The following is a 19,009-nucleotide window of genomic DNA, read 5'->3' as shown; positions in this document are numbered from 1 at the left end:
ACCACTCTCATCAAGTTCACTCCGTCTGCCATCTACCGCAACGAGTGTTTACCTGTGTAACGCGGCTTGATACTGCGCCTACTCAATCTGACCAGTTGCCTGTAACAGGATTCTATCAAGATGGACGTGGATTCGGAAACTCCAGATGCCCCGGAGTCTCCGATTTACGTGGATCAACAAGGTCGATGGTGCGTTGAATGATCCTTGAGGCCTCTCTGATCTGCTCTAATGCCCTACCCCACAGGAAGCACCTCTACAACGTCCTAAGTAAACGCGGTCCTTTTACAGATGACGACTGGAACCCTGGCCCCGAGCCTATCAATGCTCTGGAATCTTCCAAAATCCTGTAAGTTGATTCACTTCGGAGAGAGTACTTTTGCTAATATGAATCTTTAGGGTGATGTTTGTCAACCTCGCAAAGTTGTGGTATTCTACCAAGATGAAGGACTAACTGAAATCTAGCGGAGCTGGTGGACTAGGATGCGAGATTTTAAAGAACCTGGCACTGTCAGGATTCAAAGATATTCATGTCATCGACATGGGTATGTTTTTCAATTCATAATGCCAAGACCAGAAGCTCACAATCGATAGACACCATTGACATATCAAATCTCAATCGACAATTCCTCTTCCGCCAGGCAGATATCGGAAAGCCCAAAGCTGAAGTCGCCGCTGCTTTTGTGCAAAAGCGAGTGAAGGGAGTGAATATCACACCCTATGTCGGCAAAATCCAGGATAAAGATGAAGACTACTACATGCAGTTTAATATTGTCATCTGTGGCTTGGACAGTATCGAAGCTCGGCGCTGGATCAATTCCACTTTGATCTCCATGGTCGATGAAGATGATCCCTTGAGCCTGAAGCCACTTGTTGATGGTGGAACTGAAGGTACCTACCTGCATCAGCAAACTCACTCAAGAGCATGTTGCTGATATATCGAACAGGTTTCAAGGGCCAAGCCCGTGTAATTCTACCCCTCTATCTCATCCTGCATTGAGTGCCAACTGGATATGCACGCACCTCGTCCAGCAGTCCCTCTCTGCACAATTGCCACCATTCCGCGCCAGCCTCAACACTGCATTGAATGGGCGCACCAGATCGCATGGCAAGAGAAGCGCAAAGATGACACCTTTGACAGTGACAATATGGAACACATATCGTGGATATACAATGCCGCTTACGAACGTGCCGAGCAATTCCATATCCATGGGGTTACCTTCCAGATGACTCAGGGTGTGGTCAAAAATATCATTCCGGCTATCGCATCAACGAACGCCGTCATTGCGGCCTCCACAACTTCAGAAGTGCTGAAGATCGCCACTGGCTGCAATCCATTCCTAGCCAACTACATGATGTATGCTGGCGAGGAAGGGGTGTACACCTACACTTTCGAGGCGGAGAAGAAGCCCGACTGCCCCGTGTGCGGAGAACTTGCCCGCAAGATGAACGTGGATCCCAATATGACCCTGGGCGAGTTCATTGACAGCCTCGGGGAAAGGGCCGAGGCTCAATTAAAGAAGCCTAGCATGCGGACTGAAGAGAAGACCCTCTACCAGCGTTTCCCACCTCAGCTAGAGGAGATGACCCGACCTCACTTGGGAAAGAAGTTGGCAGATTTGATCGAGGATGGCGAGGAAGTCGCTGTCAGCGACCCAGCCTACACCACCACATTCCGCTTCCGTCTTCACTTCAAATAAAGGCAACTTGTTTTGCCTTTCCACGCGAAAATTACGAGAAATCAGATAGCTTATGACCGGAATGATTAGCCTTAGTTAACTGCGTAGAATTCAAAGGATAGCTGTTGGGCTCTTTTCCAAGACGATTAACACACCCAGACTCCAGCCTCATGAGGCGAAGCCCTGATCAACTTTTCGTAAATGTACAGCGCAAAGGCGGCCAAAAAAAAAAATTCCAACGCCAAAGAATGCATATAATAAGGTATAGCAGGGAAATACCCTTTGATCAACCCATCAGATCGGTCAAACCTCTCTTCCACCGGTTGCACTTCAGCTTCATAACCTTGACAGCCTCCAGGAAGAGCATGTCACTCTCAAACTGACCGGTACTCTCCACGTTGAAGATGAAGTGATCGCGCACACGTCCTAGCTTGACCTTACCCTGGAACTCCTCGTGACGCAGACACTCTCTGCTGACAGTATCATTGAACGCATCCTTCACGACGGCCTTCTGCTCGCCGGCGTGGCCTTCGTATCCACTTCCAGGCTGCGCGGCCTCTTCAGAGGTGACGGGCTCAAGCCCAATCACACCCTTGGGGAAGCACTTGGCAAACTTCTTCGCATCGTCGCCAATGATGGGACGCTCGATCTTAATATCAGGCAACAGACGGTATGAAGCGGTAGCGACGGGCGAAAATTTGGCGTGATCGGCACCGATACCCTTCTGGCAGTGGAGTTCCATCTCAATCTTCTGGCCAGGACGGAGCTTGGCGATCAGAATGTCGGGGTTGACAGGTGCAATAGCACCGTCGCCGACAAAGTACTGTTCCTGACGACCAACGGGCATGTACATGAGGTCCTTGGCGTAAACATGGGCATTGGTGTACAGCTTGCGGGGGTCCTGCTCGTCCTTGTCTGCGTACTCGTTCTTGTAGCATTCCACGTCGAGATGGAGCACAATGGTGTTGAAGTCGCAAGGACCATCTTCCTCCTCGCTTCCGTCTTCAGATGCCTTCTTGAACCAGTGCATCCAGTTGATTCCCTCGATAGAACCCTTGAGGGGAATCAGCCCCAGTCGTGATGCGAGCACTTCGTCTTGAATGACGGAAGTGTTGTTGTGAATGAAGCAGTCTTCAATGGCGATGGTGGGGATCTCAGCCATAAGGATACGACGGAAAGCGTTGGCGACTGCGGCGTCCAGACCGATCAGTGAAAAGGAAGCCTCGAACCGCTCATTGCGGTGGAATTCGACCTGGAATTTCTGTTGGATGCAAATGGTCAGAATTGACTGGATCCAGCAGAGTATACCTTCCTGGTAATATTTCAATACATACGTTCTTGAATTCGTCGAGTGCCCACCCATGCGACTCTCCGGGCCAATGGCCAGGAAAATCCGTAGAGGGGATATTGGTGACGGTTTCCGCATTGATGCCGATGATCTAGGACGATTAGTATTCTAAGCTGCATGGAGCCATTACTAGAGACATACACGGCGGCGCTGCAGCTCCTCCTGTGAGGGAACAAGAGGCGCCATGGTGAGCAACTTTATAGGGTCTGGTGAAGGTTGATGGTAAAATCCGCGATCGCTGATAAGAGAGATTTCTCGAAGCAATTTTCTAGTTTGCCTGAGGCAGCAAAGGGGGCTTTATTCTGCACAGAAAATAGTTCATTACATAATCCAGAAATGGAAAATTATGTGAGGAATGCACTGCGCTAAACCAAAAAAAGGCTAGCGTGGAGCCATCAGCCACACAGTATAGTGACCCCTTCAGACCAACCAGCGCACGGCTGATGACCCGGCAGCTTTTCACGTGACTAGCCAAAATGCGACTCCCAACTTGAGACCTTCAGCGAGTTCCCTATCCGTAGTGAGCCATATCCACCCATTGAATGCGCCCGGATTGAGGATCATCTCCCCTCTTTTCCCTCTTGGACCTCCAATTCTCCATCCTCCATGGCCGCTTCTTTCGCCCGCCTAGCGGGCAATGCGCCCAAAAGGCTCTGCCTCCGCCCCTCCTCGCTCAACACATCCATTCCTCGTTCCCGCTCGATAGCCACCTCTGTTCCTCGCCGTCAGGCAGAGGCTGCTAGCTACCAGGCTACACGACTTGTGCCGACCGACCCGACCTTCACCTCCCTCGCCAACAAGGGTGTTCCCGAGGACCCCGAGGCTGCTGGTCTTGAATCCGAGGCCGAAGGGATCGACCGCAAGATCCGTCACTACACTGTCAACTTTGGTCCTCAGCACCCCGCTGCTCACGGTGTGCTCCGATTGATTCTAGAGCTCAATGGCGAAGAGATTGTTCGCTCCGATCCCCACGTCGGTTTGCTTCACCGTGGTACCGAGAAGTTGATTGAGTACAAGACCTACATGCAGGCTTTGCCTTACTTTGACCGATTGGACTACGTCTCCATGATGACGAACGAGCAGTGCTTCTCCTTGGCTGTTGAGAAGCTCTTGAACGTCGAGATCCCTGACCGTGCCAAGTGGATCCGTACCTTGTTCGGCGAGATGACCCGAGTCCTGAACCACCTCATGTCCGTCCTGTCCCACGCAATGGATGTCGGTGCCCTGACTCCTTTCCTGTGGGGTTTCGAGGAGCGTGAGAAGCTTATGGTGAGTAATTGAGCGCTGCAAAAAGCTATTGCGGCTAGGTTTTATTTACTGACACTTCGGGTGCTTTAGGAATTCTACGAGCGTGTCTCCGGTGCCCGTCTCCACGCAGCCTACGTTCGCCCCGGTGGTGTCTCGCAGGATATCCCCATTGGTCTTTTGGACGACATCTACCAGTGGGCCACTCAGTTCGGTGACCGCATTGACGAGACCGAGGAGCTGCTCACAGATAACCGTATCTGGAAGGCCAGAACCCAGGGTGTCGGTGTTGTTAACGCCACCGATGCGCTCAACATGAGTTTCACTGGTGTCATGCTCCGTGGCTCGGGTGTTCCCTACGATATCCGCAAGTCGCAGCCGTACGATGCCTATGACCAGGTTGAGTTCGACGTCCCAGTCGGTGTCAACGGTGACTGCTACGACCGTTACCTTTGCCGCATGGAGGAGTTCCGTCAGTCCCTCCGTATCATCCACCAGTGTCTGAACAAGATGCCCGCCGGTCCGGTCCGCGTGGAAGACTACAAGATTTCCCCTCCTCCTCGTGCCGCCATGAAGGAGAACATGGAGGCTCTCATTCACCACTTCCTTCTCTTCACCAAGGGTTACTCCGTGCCCCCTGGTGAGACCTACTCAGCCATCGAGGCCCCCAAGGGTGAGATGGGTGTCTTCCTGGTCAGTGATGGCAGTGAGCGCCCATACCGCTGCAAGATCCGTGCTCCTGGTTTCGCCCACTTGGGTGGCTTCGACCAGGTGTCTCGTGGTCACCTGCTTGCTGATGCTGTCGCAATTATCGGTAAGTCTTTGTTCCCTGTCTTCTTCAATCCTAGCTTCTAACATTGAATCTCCTCTAGGTACTATGGATCTTGTGTTCGGTGAGGTTGATCGGTAAATGATATTGGCCACGCAATAATAAAAAAGAAAAACCTAACCCGAAGAAAACCTTCCCATGGCACCCTCTTAGATGGTTAGATTCGCCTGTGCTGGGGGCAAAATCAGACAAGAGGAACCACCTATTTTCCTTGAGATGTATAAACCCTGGAACTTTCGATCCTGGCTAGGGTGTACCAAATACTCCATGTTTTCTTCCCATGGCGTTGTGCTATTATGTCTTGTCATTCTCCTTTGTGTGCCTGTTTTTTTTTCTACCTCTACTGCTTCAACCAAGCCCTGTGTATAGTGAACATCTGATTCTTCTTCCGTGAGCTGTCTCATTTTCAATGTAGGGATATCCCATGCATCTAACTAGCATGACTTCAAGCCTGATTTATATAGTACAAGGTACCTTTGCATAATCTATATACTACATAGAAGACCAGACATACATTGGCCGACAGGTTACCCAAGGAAATAACCCGAGACGTCCACGGGTAGCCATTCTTATTATCACATTTCTAGCAGATAATACCACTGTTGCCACTGTTTGAAGACAAAGGACCTTTGGAAAGCAGCCTGATATTCCTCTGACCGCTTTGTTGTTTGCCACGTTTGTCAATATAGGTGGCAAAATCACACCGCCCTCAGGGTATAAGTAGGTCCTCCTGCCCCCAGAACTTCCTCTTCTTTTCTTTCTTCTCCAGCTCTCTTTGCCTATTGGCTTAGATCAAGTGTAGTATCTGTTCTTTTCAGTTTAATCTCTGAAAGTTTCCGTCCAGGAAACACTTTGATTATTCCTATTTTTGGTCCCCGCGACTTGGCCCCTGTGCTTGCGCATGCCTTGTTGCACAGTGTCATTGGGCTTACACTACCCCCGATCGACGCGAACTCCTTTTCATCAACTGTTCGGCTTGTCCGGGCGCTTGGAGAAGATGGGTGTTCAGAATCTACGTCCATATCTGTGAAGTGATTCGCTTTATCGTCTCATGAGTTGTCAATGTGAAATTCCATTGTTTTTTGTTTTCTGTGTTTGGACAGTTTCCTAGGCAACCTGAACCTGAACCAGGCGACCAACTGAAGGCTTCTACCACCCTGACCGTCCAGCCATCATACTCGCTGGTTACTATTAGAATGCCCACCGTTAGAAATGAATATGTAGTGCACCCGGTGAACCCAGGCTGGTTGATAACGAGAAACAGTGGGTATTCACACCTCTTTCATTTGCTAGCTCAAAAGGACCAGCACAACATCCTTAATTCATATCGTATATAAAGCCATTACAGTACGTATTCCGAACTTAAGCATTTGCAGTCATGATAACGTAGTTCATCGTCTATTTGGTAACCCCCGCACCAGGGCCGGCTTTGTGATGGTCTCCAAATCGGCTATATGCCACTTCGCAAGATACAAAAAGATTCAACAGTTCTTGATTATCTTAGAAATGAAATGAAATCTATTTCAGAATACTCAACATGGGCAAATCAATAGACATCTCTCAATCAATCCTTTATCCCAAGTGGTTCGGCGGCTCTGCATCATGCATGGCGGTCCTTGTTTCTCACCCTTTGGACCTGAGTAAGCCCAGCCATTCCCATCTTCCAAAATAATTCTGATCAATCATAGTGAAGGTCAGAATGCAAATGGAGCAGGGTGGTGTAAAAGCTGGAACACTTAATACCTGCATTCGAATCGTTCAGGGCGAGGGCGTGCTTGCGTTTTATAATGGAGTAGGTCTAATAAAGAACAAGGTTAACAAGGTTAATCGTGACGAGATACTCATATTCTGAAGCTTTCGGCAGGCTTCATGAGACAGTGTTAGTCCGCCTAACTATTCCATCTCTTCCATCAATCCAAGCGATACTCACTCATTCGGCAGTAACATATGGCTCAGTCCGCATCGGCCTCTACGAGACACTAAAAGAACAAACCAAAGCGAACAACATTCCCACCTCCCCACCAGTTCTTGGGTTATTAGCAGGAATATCCGGGTTTACTGGTGCGGTCTTCGGCAACTCCTCAGATATAGGCAACATCCGCATGCAGAATGACGGTTCACTGCCTGCTCATCTTCGTCGCAATTACCGGCACATCTTCGATGCGTGGAGAAAGATCAAACGTCAAGAGGGATGGAAGGCCTTTGGGCAGGGATTGTGGCCGAATGCTTTCCGCTGCGGTATCATGACCAGCTGCCAGCTTGCTTCATATGATATTTTTAGGGATCTGATAATGGCAACCACTGGGATTCATGATGATCACCCTGGTTTGCATTTATCGGCCTCCCTCTTGGCAGCACTGATTGCTACAACACTGTGCAGTCCGATTGATGTGATCAAGACTCAGTTAATGGGGTCGTCAACCAAGCAAGGGATATTGCATGTTATGGAGGATCTTACAACTACAGAGGGAATGAGATGGGTCTTTCGAGGGTGGACGCCCGGTTTTGTTCGCCTGGGGCCTCAGACTATGGCTACACTGATTCTTTTGGAACAGCACAAGCGGCTATATAGGGACCTCAAAGAAAAGACAGGCACTCAGAAAATCGCACTCTTAAGTTAGTCCTTCGGTACTGGGCATCATGAATGATTGAATATTTCATTTCTCCCACTTACGTTATATTATAGATGAATGTTATCAGAGGGAGCGTTCAATATTTGGTCATAGCCTCTGGACATCGGAGCCTTGGGCCACCGCACGGCGCTTACCCAAAACCGTCACCGTTTTTCACCAGAGTAAACGCAATCTTTTGATAATTCAGTCGACGAGACTCTTCTTCCTGCCTATCACTCGCCTCAGCATCCAAGCTGCCTAGGTATCTTTAACTTGGCCCAGCCGCCGACGCGGGCCCCTACCATCCCTCCTATCTTCTATGGAGCCTATCCACTTGTTGCTATCCTACTATTTTTACCATATCTTTCAATATCTCCTTCAGCACCGTGCCCAGTCATCGGTCTATCTTGAGATCGATCACGGATTTGATCCTGTTGAAGGGATACACTCTAAAACACGCCGAGCCACCGATTCGGGATATGAAGATATCTAGTCATCACTTGACCGAGACATAGGACGTGATGGAATCTCGCCTTGCAAGTCCAGCATCAATGGAGAGTCCACGAGACCACCAGCCTGAACGACCAACTCCAGCTCCTGTGACACCTCTACTCTTCACCTTACCTGCCGAGATACGCTTGAAGATATTCGGCTTCTGCGTCCCCCGAAAATGCGTCATCAAAGTATCAAGCGCGATGTACCGGCCTTACGGGGTCGAACCTCTGGTTTCTACGCGTGGCCCGTCCGAAGAGGACCGGTTCCTCAATACCAGGCCTCGCTGGACTAACGTCTTACATGTTTCAAAACAAATGAGCGATGAATGCCTGAACATCCTTTATGGCGAGAACTTGTTCGAAGTCTACCTGAGCAAACGAGCAGAAGCTACACTCAAGAAAACCTTCAGCAAACAAAATATCCAGCGGATCCGATTCATGGTCGTCATCGATCCAGGCCCATGTTTTCCCGGGGAACTGAACCCACCCGATATCCCTTTCTGGGCCATGACTGTCCCAAACTTGAAGTTGTTTGAATGGGTAACGCAGCCAGACAAGAAAACTGAGCGGTACACCAGCGATCTTGTGATGAGGCAGAGACTGGAGGGTTGGATGGAATGGACAGATGCCTACTTGGACTGCTTCAGCGAATTTATGGTGGACGGAGTGGAGTTCAAGATGAGCCTTGACAAAGGAGATGGTAACTACAGGCGGATTGGAAGACTTTCTTTCCGGCGAGGACCTTTTTTCAGGAAGGATGAACAGTAGAAATGAGTTGACGAGAGCCATGTCGAGGACCCAGAAGGCATCCTGCGACGATCAATGTTAGAACAGGCTCATCCTTCAAATACAAAATCTCAAATCTTGCTACGAGATATCCAGGTCGTTGCATCCAGTACTTTGTAATGCTTAATTCATTACGAATTGGCCATTACAACATCCAAACTGCGAAACTATATATGTTAGTAGTATTACAAAGACTTGAAAAAAATGTTTCTAATAATTACCCAAAAATGTATATCTTCGGTGGGACTGTTCACGCCACGGGGCTTGACTGCACCAAAGCCTTAAAACAAGAGACAAGAGACCAAAACTGCGTACTTGTTTGTTAAAATCTGTCTGAAGCTGTCAAAACCTTCAACCTTGCTTCCCCCAGGCATTTGCAGGAGACATGCCTATATCTGTCGACCTCTCTCCCTCTCTTTCTCCCCCTCGCTCATCTTTATCTCACTTCTATTTTGCACATCCCCTTTCTACACTGCGGATGCAGCTTTGTGTTTCTCCAGCACCAACTGGATACTCTTGTATCCAGCTGCAAGCATGTCCCATTCGGGAAGGCGAGGACGCCTGCTTTTGAATGCATCCCCCGTCTGCAACCTATGCGGCGAAAGTATTTATAGCTTCTCGACCGGTATTTCTGAGATCATAAATCGTAATGCACCGAAAGGCGTGAGCCTTTTCTCACTGCATAATCGATGGATCGACGGAAGACCGACAGATCTGGATGAGATACACTTCGACGAGATGTGGACATGTTCTGGCACGTTTCGAGTTCGTAAGTGTTCTTTTCGACGCCCTGATGAGATGATATTTGTTCTAGCCTTGGGCATGGTCGCAGTGTATTTCAACCCTTTCGATACTTTCGACCCGGAAGGCACATTCCATCTCTCTGGTGTTGGCGAGCTTCGACCAGGTCAAACAACATGCCTCCCACAGGATGATAATCAAATGATTCTGTGGAATTACCAAAGCCCTACCCAACACGCCTTGCCCACTCCGAAATTTTTGTCGGTGCTTTCAAATCTTCTAACATTTCCTATGCACGAACGATGCTGGCGCCTCATGACTCAAATTCTCGATGTCGAGTTGATCAAAAAGAATATGGATATCTTTGTGCGCGCAATGTGTCAGCCATGGCTACTCACAAGGCCTGTGTCTAATTCAAGCCGATCTTACCCCGTGGTAGAACTGTCCAAGCTGTGTGTCAATTTGCCAAGAAGATTCCGCCTAACCCCTACATTGTTTCGTGGCATGGGTGATGAAGACCTAAGCCATATGCCTCGTGACTTTCGCGGTGCGGACCCACTGAACGACTCCTACGTTGACAAGGTAATTGCCAAGTATGCAGCAAAGTACACCAAGAAGAGGGAGAAGGGGTTTGAACCAACTTGGCAACCTTCAATACCCACCCATACAATGTCCCGACGATCCCAGGGTACTTTCAGACCCAGGAACGTGTTTCTCCCAACCGAACTCATCTTGAACATCGCAGATTATTTGGGACATCACAAGGACATCCAAAATCTGCTTTCCGTGTTTCCGCATTGGCATCCAATGATCCCAGACACTTACTGGAGACGTCGATTCATTGATGATAACTGTCTAAACAATATTCAATTCCCGTCAGAAGCTCTGGATTGGCAGCATCTCTATCTCAACTGTGACAGGCTGCTACGACCCTCCTTGGGATGGCGCAACAGGCAGCGTATCTTGAGTCAACTGCAAGGGACTAAAGAGCGATTCTTGCGGCAACTCGAGCAGAAGGGAAAGTGAAGCATATTCGAATAACTCTGATTTCATCAGGGGGAGCATGGATCCATCGTGGAGTGGCATTACAAGGGTCGATGGGGGTGATCAGGGAGATCTGATGGGAAAGTGATAGGGAAGTGAAGGTTGGCTGAGTGGCGAGAAGTTCAACAGGATTTCTCTTTCATTCCTCCGTTTCCTACTTTGATTGATTGGAGCTAATTGAATGACCCATTGTGTGTTTTTTTTGCCTACTTCGTAATCCGTACCTTGACTACAAGCTTGAAATGGCATGACAGTAGCCAATAGCCCGTGCGATGCCTCAGAAAGCAATGTGGCGTATGACGTAGTATATAAACCTGCTTCTGCTGTGGCGCAGTGCATGCAGGTTCCCATATTCCCCCCAACAAGCTGTCATGGTTCTCTGTGTGTTGTACAGCTGTCAGCCTCTGTTTTGGAGATCAACGCACCTGTTAAATTTTTGACGGGCTCTCTGTTGTCACCTGAATCCGCCAGCTTGACTGCCACAGCCTCTGCCTTGTGGCGTGTTGATCGCTGTGCGGAGCACTCTAGCTGCTGGACAATTGATATTTGTCGTATCTCGTATTCTAAATAGAAACAGGGATAATCGAGCATACATTGAAGTGTCATATTTATTGGTTTTGTGCTCGGAACCGCCAAATTATACGTTACCCAGAGCTTCCAGCGAATCAATATAGGTATTCAGCTCCAATCTCTTACATGTCGTGAAATATGTATATATCGTACGTAACCATATGGACGTAGACATCGTCTAGACTTTCAAATGTGCCGCACCTAGCTGCCTTGTGGATATTAGTATATATCCTCAACCGAAGGAATAGGGAATAGGCCGTGGAATATAAGAAATAAGAGAAATCAACAAGTCGATCAACTGAGGAGCTTCAAAAAGAGGTGGATCTGGCCTTGTTGCCTGGTGCCTGGGTGGCCAATGGGATCATTCTAAATTGCTTATGTAATTGTTGTAATTGCACCTGGGGACCTCCACTGGGTGAGATCGCGTCTCTGAGCGTCTTTCCTTCAACTTCCATTCCTTTGTTTATCACATAGTATGATATTTGGTCTGCTTTGAATATCAAACATCTGATCATCATAACAATCGCTTTTGCCCCTACCCTCTATCTCCTCCACCAATTGCAGCTTACCTATCTCCGATCGCAAAATGGCCACCGACTACAGCAAGAAGACCAACGCCGAGTTGGTCGAGATCCTTAAGACTCGCTCTCTCCCCCACACTGGAAAGAAGGCCGACATGGTTTCGCGCCTCCAGGAAGACGACGAGAACAAGCCCTCCGACGCTCCTGCTGCAGCTCCTGCCGCAGCCAAGACCGACGCCCCCGAGGACGTCATTGACTGGGACGACGAACCCGCCGAGACAATTATCGAGCCATCCACAGAAACCGGCGCAGCTGCAATTGCCGCCGGTGGGCAAGGGCGCAGTTTCCAACCCCGTCGCTGTCCCCAACCAGCAGCTCGACGAGAACCCCGCCACCACCGAGGACTTGAAGGTCGAGGCGACCGGCGCCATCGTTGAACCCACCACTCAACCCGAAGCCGCGACTGAACAGAAGCCCGCCGTCGATTACACGCGAGGACTGCCCCAGACCGATCTGGAGGCGGAACTGGCGAAGCGCAAGGCTCGCGCGCAGAAGTTCGGTATTGTTGAGGATGACGACACAGCATTGAAGGAGGCTACGAAGCAGCTGGAGCGCGCTAAGCGATTCGGTACTGGTGCTGAGGGCGAGACTGGTTCTGCTGCTGGTGTAAGCCGTCTTGATCAGGCACTTCCTGATGAGCGCTCCCGTAAGAGACGCAATGACAACCGCGACCAGGGTGGTCGTGGAGGAAAGAGACGCGATAATGGACGCAACCGTAACAACCGTCAACGTGGGGATGGAAACCGCAACCGCGGCGATGGGAACAAGACGAATGCTGGCGTGAAGAAGCCTAATGCCGGAGGGAACAGCGCCCAGAAGAATTGGAGTGAGAAGGATGTTGCGGCCATGGAGGCTCGTAAGAAGCGGTTCGCAGCAGCTGCTTGAATGTTTCCAATAGTTTTGTTTGTCTGGTCTATGACTTGGGCTTCGGTTTCATCTCTTGTTCTTTCATCATGGGCGTTTGTGTGTTGATACGCTACCGGGCAATTTCAGGGTCAATCATTCCATTCGATTTGTTTTAATATATGTGGATGTCAATGAAAATGTATAAGTCTATGGAATTCGTATTTTGTAGAATGAAAATAGCCCTGTCCATATGTCCATATGTAGGCTATCCAAGGGAGTAACGTAACGTAATGCCCGGTTGCCAGGTGGTGTATACAGTAGGAAACTGGAGATCTCTCAACTTCTCCATTTCCCATATCCAAGCACAGACCTACAACATACTCAGATAGAACTCAATCTTAAGTTTTCTCGCGGCCCCCAGAAATAATTCCCCGGTGACTGCGTGCGAAGTCAGCTGAAAAGTGCATTAGTCGCTTGTTCCTGCAGGATAGGCGTCGACCAGTACGACCAGTCAATAGGCGAGTACGGCTCAGTTTGTGATGGTGGGACCTCCAACTCTTCCTTTACTACGGAGTATGACAGTCCGAGAGTACTCCACAAGGAGTACATTTGTATGGAGTACATACAATATGACAATTGCAATATACAACATACACTGCTCAATGCCGTCCCAGACGCATTTCTCATTGTCATTCGTTGCTCCAATTGCCCGGATTAACGCCCTCCCCACTTTGATCAATGGCCTCCCCACGAATGACAACCCCCAGCTGGCTTTTTTTAGATGGTGGCTTCGAGCTAACATATGATTATCGTCTAGGGCTTGTTCATTGCTCGATTATCCAGAGGACCATCACAGCCCAGTGACTAGCGGGCTCCACTGCAGTCTCGAGGCTCCACGGCTTGAGTATCGAACACCCCGGTCTAAAGACGAAATGCCCTCTGCGGACAGTTACTGGCTGTTGGTATCCTACGAGTCGAGACGTTAGACTCAACTTTAAAGTCCCTTCATTTTCATCCCTGGAACCTTGGGATGTTCCCCGAAAGGTTCGGGACGGGCCTCTGTACCAAACTCTGGATATCTAAGGCCGCTGAGTAATTCTTCAACTGTGTCTCCGAATATACGATATCAGACATAATGGATCAGAGGTGAATATGCGACTGTTTCGGGAAAGATGAAGCATTTTAGGGTAGAAGACACCCTTACGTCTATCCGCGTATGCATGATCCCTTGAAACCACGTTGGGAAATTCCCCGAATGACCAGGAAAGATTGGAGTTGCAACTAAAAAATAGAGGAAAACGAAAATCACTTCCGCGTCGATCATTTCACCATTTGGGGTTGAGTCGTTCGGCGTCTCCGAATGCGCTGTCCGAAAGGCGGGAGACGCGATAACCAGACTGGTTGCCAATACGAGTTTGTGCGCTATACATATATGTCCAGTTCTAATCCTGCAGATACTCAGCTTGAGTCTATCAGCTGATCTGACATACGAACGAGTCAGAAATTGTAGTGGAACTTTTCAACGCTCAAGCCAGACATGAATGATAGTCCGGGTACGCCACGGGTTGTACCATCGTCCTGTCACGTTGTGGATATTTGCCGCGAGCCCATACCGTCTAAACCAAGTAGCCAACAGTAAGTCCGTGCTAAGGGAGAACCCTCGAGTGGACCGGCCTTTACCTCCCCATGTGGGCTTCCGTGCGCGCCGTCGTCTTGATCCGGCCACTGGGGGATCGCCCTGGCTATTTGTAGGAATTCCTTGACTTTGCACTTTACGATGGGGGCGCTTCAGAAGCACCGCACAACTTTCGCGTACTGGTCCTTTTGACAGGTTCTAGGTCTTTGAAGTCTTGAATTCTTCCCGTCTTATCACAGTAGTTACATCGCTCTCTTGCCAATGAGATCCCTATGTTCTCTCTACATAGACATTGTGATTTCTAGGCATTTTCCCCCACATCAGAGGGGCAATCCCAGTCCGCACATAAATCTCCGGCATCTTGGATATTCCTCGTCTTTGATCTTTTAATTTTGACTGTATAATTTATTTTTGTATTTTTTATCTCTGACGTGGCCGACGGAGACTGGAACTCAACGCCACATACGGTGGCGAAGCAGCTGCAGCTTTATTCGATCCACAGTGAACTTTTTCTCTACTGACGTCTGTGAGTCTGTGAGTCCAGAAGACTTTTTCTTTTTTATAATCCTTAATCCTTAATCCTTGCCATGTCTATTGACACTTGAATTTTTAGTGCGACTTTGAGATACCCTTTTTGTGCGAATTCCATCTACTTTCTACTTAATTCTATACCCCCACCATCAAGCGCTAGGCGCCCATCAATATTGATATTTTCGTTTGACATGACTCAGATGCTGTGAGATTACATATTGAACATGAAGTTGGACCAAAGAGCTGATCAAGTCAGACAGCTATATACCCTAACGACGTGATGGTTATTATAACGAAGTACATGTACCCACAGATCAATCATTTGTCCCTGGATTGGAGCCGGGAACTTCACTCTGTACACCATGTCGTACAGTTCTGGCCATCACATGCACGATGCTTCTTCAAACTTATCGCGTACCAATGTCTATGGCCGACCTTCGCGATCCCAAATTGCGAGACCAGTCAATCACACCCCTAGGAGCAGAACCTCGTCATTCTCAGATGCCGAAGTTACTGGTCCAGTATCAGCGGCATCGGCTATTAAGCGATCTATCAGTGGAAATCGCCTGTCCATGCTTCCGCGCCCCAGCATTGGTAGCACAACCTCCCCAACTACGCCAGTGTCCGCTTCTTCTCAGAGTTTCACCCAGCCAATTCCCTCGTCGGTCTCGACCCCGGAGATTAGCAAACCCTCCCCCTCGCCTTTCGTTGCTGGACAACAATTGCCTCCGCCAAAACGAACACGGAATGTTCTTCGAAGGAGGGCACCGATAATAGGGAAACATGTGGAGCAATTGCACTCTGACAAGCTTAGCCTTGTTATTCCACAAGAGCCTCATTCTCTCGTTACGAACAATGCCTCAGGACACGGAAATTCATCATCATCACTTTTAGGGCAATCGGCTTCCTCTTACAGACCTAACCACAAGAATGACAGTAATGTGGCGGTTAACTCGGCGAAGTCAAGCTTCAACGGTCCGGAGGAATTGGCAAGTCTTCGAACCACAGTTGATACCCAAAACTTGCCTGCGCCTCCGGCCCCCTTCTTATCGGCAACTAGCCCCTCGACAAGATACTCTGAGTCTCCGAGTATTTGGAGTCGCGGGTCTACCCCGACGTCATTATCATCATATTCTCCCGGTATTTCAAAGATTGGACGTCTGAGACAACCGAGCCCGTCTCAAACGAGATTGCCTGTCTTCTCTCCTCCACTGGCACACGCAAGCCCTCAGCAAGAACGGCCGGAGCTGAAGACCCAAAAACGGGTACTTCCTACAAAGCCTTCTGTCTCAAGCTCAGTGACAACCGGTAATGGCCAGAAGGTACCATCGTCTAAATCTCCCTCTACAGTACCCCAAGGCCCACCTTGCAGTCCGCCACCGAGAAAGTCCTCTGTCAACTTCAGCCCTCCAGAATCTTCGGACATCGACGTTGAGCAGGCTCGGAAGGAAGTGGAGGAAGCCGAGAGGCGTTTATTTGACCCACAAAGGGTTATGGCATATTCCCCTCACGGAATACGGAGACATCACAGAGTCCACCACGACCGAGCAGGGACGGGACGCATCGCTTAGAGCTTGAAACATCGCCAATTGTCCAAAGCAACCTACGATATATTAGAACAACGGGCCACACAAGGCGCGAATCGATAGAAAAGACCCTAGCAACTCAACAGCCACATCCAACTCCGAATCGGTCCGCCGCTGTATCAACTGATTCGCTGGAAGCAAGAAGCATCTCTCAAATCCCTTCTCGGGATGGGGGATCTCCCGCACTATCCAAAAAGACATCTCGGACATTGACTAAGGAGACTTCCAAAGAGAAACCGGCTCCAAAACAAATACCAACACAAAAACGGTTTGGTCTGTTCACAAAGAGGTCAAAGCCAGATATGCCAGAGAACTTGACTGAGCAATCTCGAGCCACTCGCAAAGGCCCAGCCGCAGGAACAGGCCATGAGGGCTATGGAAAATATGGACAGCGCGGCCGCAAAGCAAGTGGTAGTAGTAGCACCGGGACGAGAACCAGATCAACAAGCACGACACGGAGTGGCGCTAGCAAAGGAAGTCAATCGAGTCGCCCGGAGTTGGACATTGACGATTTTCTAATGAGCCGCCTGGAGCCCGTCATTATAAATGGTGGTGGACTAGACGGTGCATCGCTGTCACGAACACAAAGCGAGCAGAGTTTCAGCAGTGTGAGCGTTGCGTCGACTTCGAACTTGCCGCAGCAAACTCTGCTATCCTACACGACTGGCCAGTCCACTGAATCCCTCGCAACTTCAACGGGGACATTCGGTGAGACTATCACGCCAAATTATTCTAATGGCATCAAGCCGATAGAAAGCAAGAGCCCTGAGCACCAATCCAACGGGAATGATCGTCCAAATGCATCGAAGTCACGCATGCCCGTCCCAAGAGGGAAGAGACACGGCATGTTTGCGAACCCCCAGGATGCTATCACAAACACGTCCCTTCCTAGCCAAAAGTCAAGCACTGCTACCTCACACCAACCGAAGCGTGCTCAAAGGTCCCCCGAAAAGACCACCAATCCTGAGCAGGCTGAGAAGGAACAAGCCAAGAAAGGAAAGACCTCCATGTGGAACTTCTTCCAGAAGAACCGCGCCAACGAACAGAAGAGCTCAATTCCTCCAACGACTTCATCCCAAACCGCAAAACTTCATGCGGCGATCTCCCCGGTTCTGAACACTCGGCCCGTGGCCCACTACGCTTTGGTGGATGCTGATTCCGACGAGCTCGACGAAATCATCAAGAACATCGAGGACTCACCACCAACAGAGGAGGAAACGATTTTCCACCCCGTGGAAATCCCAAGAGGTTTGAGCATCAGAAAAAGAAAGCCCTCAATCCTGTTGCCATCTCCGCCAAGCATGCATAGTGAGTTTGAAAATGATCGCCCATCGCCGAAGACAGCCATGTTCAACCGCAACCTTATGGCCCCGGAGCTCGAGATACCACCTGAACAACGCCCGCGCTTGGCCTCTGTCGGTCGGATCCCACGGGTAGTTTCGCGGCGCGATAGACATCATCATCCCGCCATGCAGTCTTTCTCGCGTCCGTTTAGTGTTGCCGAATCGCCTTCCCTCACAATTCCAACGACAGAACGCTCATACGAATCTCCACCTGTCGCCAACGTTCCATTGAATCTGGAGATTGGTCCAAGCGAATCTTTTGACTGGGGCCATGGGTTCAATCCGACTTTTAGCGCTTCCGAGGAAACCAGCGCCTTGGAGTTCCTTGCCGGCCCATTCTTAAACTATGAATTCCTTCAATTTCCGCCGAAGAAAGGCTCGACCTCGTCGGATAGCTCTGGGGCTCTGGCTGCCGTTACGGCTGTGCCCCCGATTCCAGGTTCCCCGCCAACTGAGGACGAGGTGTGGAACGAATACGATGATCTTATTGATCACGTCCTGTCGCCAGATGAACCGAAGCCCGAGGAGACGGAGAAGTCCGAAGAAGAGGACAGATTTGAACTTGCAACGATGGCAAGTAGGGCTCTCCAGGATGAGTTGAATAATGCCAATCATCCTCAGTCAGTACCTGGTGGCAACTCAGTCCGCTCGAGTGGCAGCTCTGTTCATCTTCGCCGTTCTCAGATTGTCTCTGCCTTGCGATCGTCTACCGCTCCTTCGTCTCAACCGTCTTATAGTGATCTTGTTGCTGGTAATAGAGGCTCAAATGAGGAGAAGACCCAGCCGGCTGTCCACCCTACCGAGCAGCCTTCTTCAACAGATCAGCGCCGTGAACAGCAGTCGACGTTTCTCAACTCGCTCGCTGCTGTCCCTTCGCCTGAGACCAAAACACCACCGAGAACAAGAAGCCGCATCTTCGGAGCGCGAGTGGGATGCGGTGACGCGGACTAACATGCGCTCTGCTTCGCTCATGACTAGTCGGTGGTTATCTTTCGGTCGAGTTCTTTTCAGCCCGGCGCATAATCACGTCAAGGCCGGAGGACAAGGCCGAATTCTTGTGATCGATGGACTGGGAAATGATGACTGGTCTTTCTACTGTTCCTTGACATATCCCGATGCCGAGGTATACAGCCTGGGTGGA

The 19,009-nt window shown here is 49.7% G+C and overlaps 9 protein-coding genes across 9 annotated transcripts; 8 read left to right on the top strand and 1 right to left on the bottom strand.

The window, feature by feature from the left end:
- Nucleotides 1–120: 120 nt before the first annotated feature.
- Nucleotides 121–1,697, top strand: N7519_003116 (NEDD8-activating protein UBA3; the record flags this gene model as incomplete). Its single annotated transcript, XM_057289894.1, has 7 exons — nt 121–188; nt 245–346; nt 397–402; nt 463–542; nt 592–888; nt 945–964; nt 999–1,697. The coding sequence occupies 7 exons, from the start codon at nt 121–123 to the stop codon at nt 1,695–1,697; spliced, it is 1,272 nt and encodes a 423-aa protein (XP_057151096.1).
- A 265-nt stretch (nt 1,698–1,962) lies between these two features.
- On the bottom strand, nt 1,963–3,240 carry N7519_003115 (DNA-directed RNA polymerase core subunit RPC40; the record flags this gene model as incomplete). The annotated part of the gene is made up of 3 exons (XM_057289893.1): nt 3,166–3,240; nt 3,011–3,115; nt 1,963–2,937 (listed from the first exon to the last, which is right to left on the bottom strand). Exons 1-3 carry the CDS (start codon nt 3,208–3,210, stop codon nt 1,963–1,965), a joined length of 1,125 nt encoding a protein of 374 aa, XP_057151095.1. The 5' UTR covers nt 3,211–3,240.
- A 390-nt stretch (nt 3,241–3,630) lies between these two features.
- N7519_003114 (NADH-quinone oxidoreductase subunit D) lies at nt 3,631–5,477 on the top strand (the record flags this gene model as incomplete). Its single annotated transcript, XM_057289892.1, has 3 exons — nt 3,631–4,293; nt 4,363–5,083; nt 5,142–5,477. 3 exons carry the CDS (start codon nt 3,631–3,633, stop codon nt 5,177–5,179), a joined length of 1,422 nt encoding a protein of 473 aa, XP_057151094.1. The 3' UTR covers nt 5,180–5,477.
- A 1,158-nt stretch (nt 5,478–6,635) lies between these two features.
- Nucleotides 6,636–7,719, top strand: N7519_003113 (uncharacterized protein; the record flags this gene model as incomplete). Its single annotated transcript, XM_057289891.1, has 4 exons — nt 6,636–6,738; nt 6,787–6,890; nt 6,953–6,977; nt 7,055–7,719. The coding sequence occupies 4 exons, from the start codon at nt 6,636–6,638 to the stop codon at nt 7,717–7,719; spliced, it is 897 nt and encodes a 298-aa protein (XP_057151093.1).
- Nucleotides 7,720–8,261: 542 nt separating this feature from the next.
- On the top strand, nt 8,262–8,972 carry N7519_003112 (uncharacterized protein; the record flags this gene model as incomplete). The annotated part of the gene is made up of 1 exon (XM_057289890.1): nt 8,262–8,972. The coding sequence occupies one exon, from the start codon at nt 8,262–8,264 to the stop codon at nt 8,970–8,972; it is 711 nt and encodes a 236-aa protein (XP_057151092.1).
- A 552-nt stretch (nt 8,973–9,524) lies between these two features.
- N7519_003111 (uncharacterized protein) lies at nt 9,525–10,757 on the top strand (the record flags this gene model as incomplete). Its single annotated transcript, XM_057289889.1, has 2 exons — nt 9,525–9,759; nt 9,805–10,757. 2 exons carry the CDS (start codon nt 9,525–9,527, stop codon nt 10,755–10,757), a joined length of 1,188 nt encoding a protein of 395 aa, XP_057151091.1.
- Nucleotides 10,758–11,931: 1,174 nt separating this feature from the next.
- N7519_003110 (SAP domain-containing protein) lies at nt 11,932–12,811 on the top strand (the record flags this gene model as incomplete). The annotated part of the gene is given in 2 exon segments (XM_057289888.1): nt 11,932–12,193; nt 12,210–12,811. The coding sequence occupies 2 exon segments, from the start codon at nt 11,932–11,934 to the stop codon at nt 12,809–12,811; spliced, it is 864 nt and encodes a 287-aa protein (XP_057151090.1).
- Nucleotides 12,812–15,301: 2,490 nt separating this feature from the next.
- N7519_003109 (uncharacterized protein) lies at nt 15,302–16,510 on the top strand (the record flags this gene model as incomplete). Its single annotated transcript, XM_057289887.1, has 1 exon — nt 15,302–16,510. One exon carries the CDS (start codon nt 15,302–15,304, stop codon nt 16,508–16,510), a length of 1,209 nt encoding a protein of 402 aa, XP_057151089.1.
- A 317-nt stretch (nt 16,511–16,827) lies between these two features.
- Nucleotides 16,828–18,819, top strand: N7519_003108 (uncharacterized protein; the record flags this gene model as incomplete). The annotated part of the gene is made up of 1 exon (XM_057289886.1): nt 16,828–18,819. The coding sequence occupies one exon, from the start codon at nt 16,828–16,830 to the stop codon at nt 18,817–18,819; it is 1,992 nt and encodes a 663-aa protein (XP_057151088.1).
- Between the last annotated feature and the right edge of the window lie 190 nt (nt 18,820–19,009).

The sequence above is a fragment of the Penicillium mononematosum genome (genome assembly GCF_028829835.1).
Source record: "Penicillium mononematosum strain IBT 11891 chromosome Unknown utg000002l:1.0-8112719.0:1.0-8118358.0, whole genome shotgun sequence".
NCBI lineage: Eukaryota > Fungi > Ascomycota > Eurotiomycetes > Eurotiales > Aspergillaceae > Penicillium > Penicillium mononematosum.
The sequence above is the reverse complement of the archived record's forward strand: the minus strand, read 5'-3'. Positions and strand labels throughout refer to the sequence as shown.